The 4,865-nt window shown below is 60.6% G+C and overlaps 1 protein-coding gene across 1 annotated transcript; it reads right to left on the reverse strand.

Moving 5' to 3' along the window:
• Positions 1-511: 511 nt before the first annotated feature.
• On the reverse strand, positions 512-4,152 carry EGR2 (early growth response 2). The gene is made up of 2 exons (XM_058188101.1): positions 3,769-4,152; positions 512-2,755 (listed from the first exon to the last, which is right to left on the reverse strand). The coding sequence occupies exons 1-2, from the start codon at positions 3,926-3,928 to the stop codon at positions 1,521-1,523; spliced, it is 1,395 nt and encodes a 464-aa protein (XP_058044084.1). The 5' UTR covers positions 3,929-4,152; the 3' UTR covers positions 512-1,520.
• Positions 4,153-4,865: the final 713 nt, after the last annotated feature.

Raw genomic sequence — 4,865 nt, forward strand, 5'->3', positions numbered from 1 at the left:
CCTTGGGCCGGGCTCGAACCTGCAGTAATTGCAGGCTCTGTGTTCTAATAACAGGCTTCTCTACTGCCTGAGCTATCCCGGCCCCTAAAGTTAACCCCTGGTCTATGAAAGTAGCCTCTGAGCTGGGTGGCCATCACCTGCTGAGCTGTCAGTTGGCTAACTGCCTTTAACCCAACATGTTCTACAAACCCCACTTTGGTATCAACCTCACTATAAATTCAGATTAAAGAAGCTGTGGATAATAACAGTGTCCTCTGAGACAGTTTTCAGAGCCAAAACGGGATTAAACAGTGGAAGAAATGAATTTCTTGCTCTCTTTCCTAGTGAAGGTTTTCACACTTTGCAGGAAGCGTATCTCTCGCACACGCTCACCCCAGGCTCTGGAACATCTGTTGGTGGCTAAGTTGTGCCTACCGGGAGAATTTGTGTGGGATATTTAACACAGACAGAATGTGATGGTGCCCTTCTGATTGTCATTTTCTACAGAAATCATTTTATTTCCATCATATTCACAATACTTATTTATTTTGGGGGGGAGAGGGAGGGAGGGAGGGAGGGAAGAGTTAGCAATTGTGTCTTCTTAGATGAAATCTTTTCTTTTTCAACCCTTGTCCAGGACTCAGACATTCTTGCCAAGCCTGAAAAATTATTTATATTATACCATTCTTTTTAATTATATTCCACAGAAGCAACATTTAATGTCAGTTTGAGGGGGGCAATCTCCTGTCCATACAAAAATAGACTTTTTTAATATATAAAAACCCGAATATTAAGAGATAAAACTATGCAACTCTTATTTTAACAGCCAGGTCAGACCCGCACTCTGTTCATGATTAAAACCTGACATTCCTCTCCCCCCCCCCCAGGATTAATAAGGCAACCAATTTAACATGCAGTCAGGGTCCACATATTTAAAAAGGCACCAATAAGAGTTCAGGAAAGTTACAGACCCGCAGTTCTCTCTGCTTAGCGGGCTTGGAAAACGGGCCACCTTTCCCCCCCCCCAATTTGCTATTAATTATGTTTTCAAGAACGCGCAGGAAAATATAGCCAAGGGGAAATAATTGTTGCGGAGTGGGGGAGGGAGGAATTATTTTTTAAAAAGGACTTTCCCACCCCACCCGCAGAGGAATAAATATTGCCTGTTGTCTCGCCAAGACCCCCCCATTGCACTCCCTCTCTCTGTCTCTCTCTGTCCGACACCGATTTTCAAGTAAAAGCTTTCCGCAGCCATCCCGACGACGAAGAGTTGCGCGGGCCGCTCCCCGTCTTTGCGCTGCGCCAGTCCTGCGGCTCCCACTTCGGCTCCCGGCCTCTAAAGTGCACACGGTCTTCCCTCCGTCCCGCTGGCCCGTCGCCTGCTGCCTCTCTCCGCTTCCTCCGGAGACAGCCCCCTTCCCCAGGCGGCGCTTCCTAAGCGCTCCCGCGAGCCCCGGGGCAGCTTCCGCGGTTACCTGCCGGGGGAGGGGAGCGCGGGTCCAGGCGCAGCACCCCGGTGCGCGAACCAGCTGTCCGAAGCCTCAGGGCGTCCGCGTCCGAGCTCCGCACGAAGGCAGACCGGCTGCGCCGGGGCCGGGCGTTGCCTGGGGGGCCCCGGCGGCGGCGGCGGCACTGGCGATCTTGCGCTCTTTTTGCCGCAGGTGGATCTTAGTGTGGCGTTTGCGCTCGTCGCTACGGGCGAACTTCCTGCCGCAGAAGTCGCAGGCGAAGGGCTTCTCGCCGGTGTGGGTGCGAATGTGGGTGGTGAGGTGGTCGCTGCGGCTGAAGTTGCGCATGCAGATGCGGCACTGGAAGGGCTTGTGGCCCGTGTGGATGCGGATGTGCCGGGTCAGTTCGTCGGAGCGCGAGAAGCGCCGGTCGCAGCCCTCGGCCGGGCACGGGTACGGCCTCTCGTGCACCGGCGTCTTGCTGGGCCTGTTAGGGTATTTGCGCGGTCTCAGGATCGGGCGTAGCGGCAGGCTGCCCGGCCCCCCGTAGGCGCCCGGCGCCAGGCGAGCACTGACCGCCGTCCCCGAGGAGGGCCCTTCGCTCAGTCCGCTCGGGGCCGCTCCCAGCGTGAAGTTGCGGATGGTGGAGAGCGGCGTGAGCGGCGGCGGGACGCGCACCGAGTCCAGGGCGCAGGGAAAGGGTTTGCGCTCGGGCGGGCCGTGGAACTCGCGCTGGCTGCACGGAGGGGGCGGCGGCGGCGGCGGCGGCGGGGGCTGGAAGAAGCCCGCGTACTCCGGGATCATGGAGAAGAGACCAGCGGGGTCGGCTCCCACCGATCCTACGCTCTTGGGGGACGGATGGTAGGAAGGTGGCGGCGGGTAGGGGCCCGTCGAGGCGGCCAGGAAGGGCGAGGAGCCGTCGGAGGGTGCCGGCTGCTGTGCCTGGGCTTGATAAAGCTCCCCGCACGCGGAGTAAGGCGGTGGCGGCGGCTGCGGAGAGTAGAGATGCTCCAGGTCCCCGGCGGCCAGCGCCATGGCGCATCCGTGTCCCGCGGGGGATCCGGCGGAGGCGGTGGATGATGGAACCGGCGCAGCGGAGGCCGTGGATGCAGTCGAGGGAGCGGCCACTCCCTGCAGGATGCCGGCGCTGACCAAGTTGAGGATGCCGTCGGCCGCATAACAGCTCGCGCCGGGATATTGAGGGTCGATGGAGAACTTGCCCATGTAAGTGAAGGATTGGCTGCGCGGTGGCGGCGGCGCGAAACCGCTGCAGGCGTATTGCAAGTCCAGCGCTCGTTTATCGCTCATGTCCGCGCCGATCAGGCCATCTGGAGGACGGAGGGAAGAGAAAGCGCGTCACCACCGCGCATCTGGAGCAACCCCCGGCAGCTTTCGCTGCTGGGGCAACTTAGGATCGCTCTGCGCTTGAAGCCAGGCAGAGGGCGCATCCGTGGCCTCTCCCGAGAGCTATGCGGGGAGATGGGGAGATTGTGAGCAGCCCCCTTCCCCGGCGGCAGAGGGTTTAAGTTGTCCAGCCTGCTCGCCCTGCGCCGGCTCCTCATCCCTTTAGCCGACTAACGCCCGGGGTTAGGTGCGCTGGCCCTCCAAGCAGAGGCCCTTTCATTGCGCCCGATCCTACAGGCTCTCGCGTTCTGACCGTTAGGGCCAAACAGAGAAGCCCGTGAAGTTCTGCGAGCCTCTCTTGGCCACCCAGGCTGAATCCCGGATGAAAAGCCGGGGTCGGTGATCGAAGAGATCATTGGGCGGCCCCGGGACCCAAGTCGTCCAAGGGGTTACTACTAGTTCGAAACCTGCTCGTTCGTCCCAGTTTCTTGGGCAGAAACGTGAAGCGAACTCGCCGGTCCAGCCTATGGTGTGTGTGGGGGGGCACCAGAATCCCGCCGCTTTCGAAGGACTCCAGCGAAAGCGGCAACTTACAGTAGAGGTCAAAATTGTGGAAATTTCCCTTTTGGGAAAAGTGTATTTTTAGGTTTGATTTCTAATAAAACCACTTTTTTTTTTTTGGAGTTGCAAGATAATCCTATTCCACTGCTGAAATGGCCTGGGAATAGCCCAGATACTACCCCTCCCCCCCAAAAAGTGGTGTTATTAGCTACTTTTAGAAAATACTCTTTTCCCAAAAAGTTTCCACAATTTTGGCCACTTTGTAAGTCCGCCGCTCCGCCGGTGCCCGCAGTTGGGCGCGGGAATCCTGCCGCCCCGTCCACTTATACTTTCTCTCCCACTTCCCCCCGTGGGCGCTCCCGCCTCCGGTTCTCCCCCCCCCCCCAAATCATGCCAAGGCCGAAAGGGGCCGCGGGAGAAGAGAAGGGACACTTACCGCTCAGCTGGTCAAAGGGTCCGCCCAGATCCACGCTGGGAAAGCTGATGACTGAGGGCGGTAGGACGCCGGCTCCGTCTTCCGTGGGGTAAAAGCCTTCGGGCAGGTGCACCAGCCCGCTGAGGGTGACGGGGATTTTGTCGACCGCCTTGGCGGTCATCCTGGAGTGAAGCTCCCCACCCCGGCCTGGTGGTCCAGGGGCTGCTTATTCCTCCAGGGAACTGGCAGGGCCCTCTTTCCCCTCCAGAGTGGGGCTGAGAAGAGGCTCCTCTAGGGCAAGGTGTGGGCGGGAGGGCTCCTGGAAGCAGGTGGGGGCCACATTGGCCAAGCGCCGCCGGAGGGGCTCGAGCGCTCCGCTCCCTCGTTTGCGCCCTTTGGATCGCTTGCAGCTACCGGGCAACTGCCAAGTCCGCTCCAAGTATTTATGGGGCGGCAGTGAATGCCGCGACGTCACTGCCCATATAAGGACTGAGGAAGAGGGGAAGGGCGGGGGCTCGCCGTCACGTGGCCCATTTAGCACAGCGCGCCCGGGGGTGCGACGGGGGGTGGGGTGGGCTGGAGCCCCACGCGGGTCCAAGGCAGAGCCCGCGGCGGGGAGAGGAGGGTTGACCGCGGCCGGTCCGGAGAGAAGGCGATGGGGTGAGTCCGGCCATACCAGCCCCGCCAAAAAAGGCCAGCATCCGGCTCCACCCGCGCTGCCTTTGGGGGAGTCTTCCGGGCAGAGAAGCGGGGGCGGCCGAGGCAGAGACGCGACCCTCCCCCCGGGCAACCGGAGCCCCAACGCCGCCGCTCCCTCGGCCCCTCTGCAGGGCGCCCGGGCAAGGGGGGGTTGAACGGGACGAGGGACGCCCGCTTGGAGGGCCGGAGTCAGAGAAAGGGGCCAGCTGGCTGTGCCAACCGCCTGCTGGACAGCTCCGGCTCGCCGGGTAGGCATCCTGCAGCGGAGCCGGCGGGGTGGCTTCCGCAGGTGCTGCTACCGGGCGTTGTCCCATTTGGGGTGTGTGCTTTTCCTCCGAGGATGAGCGAAACTCCGCGTCTCCCGCGAGCATCCTAAAGCCCCAGCCGCCGCCGCCTCCTCTTCCTCCTCCTCCTGCTAC

The sequence above is a fragment of the Ahaetulla prasina genome, chromosome 6, assembly GCF_028640845.1.
Source record: "Ahaetulla prasina isolate Xishuangbanna chromosome 6, ASM2864084v1, whole genome shotgun sequence".
Classification (NCBI taxonomy): domain Eukaryota; kingdom Metazoa; phylum Chordata; class Lepidosauria; order Squamata; family Colubridae; genus Ahaetulla; species Ahaetulla prasina.

Bases quoted from the DNA above. Each gene is read 5' to 3' on its own strand.
- EGR2 (XM_058188101.1), bottom strand. From the start codon at position 3,928: ATGACCGCCAAGGCGGTCGACAAAATCCCCGTCACCCTCAGCGGGCTG. The intron at 2,756-3,768 runs GTAAGTGTCCCT...TCCGTCCTCCAG, and splicing joins ACCCTTTGACCAGCTGAGCG to ATGGCCTGATCGGCGCGGAC.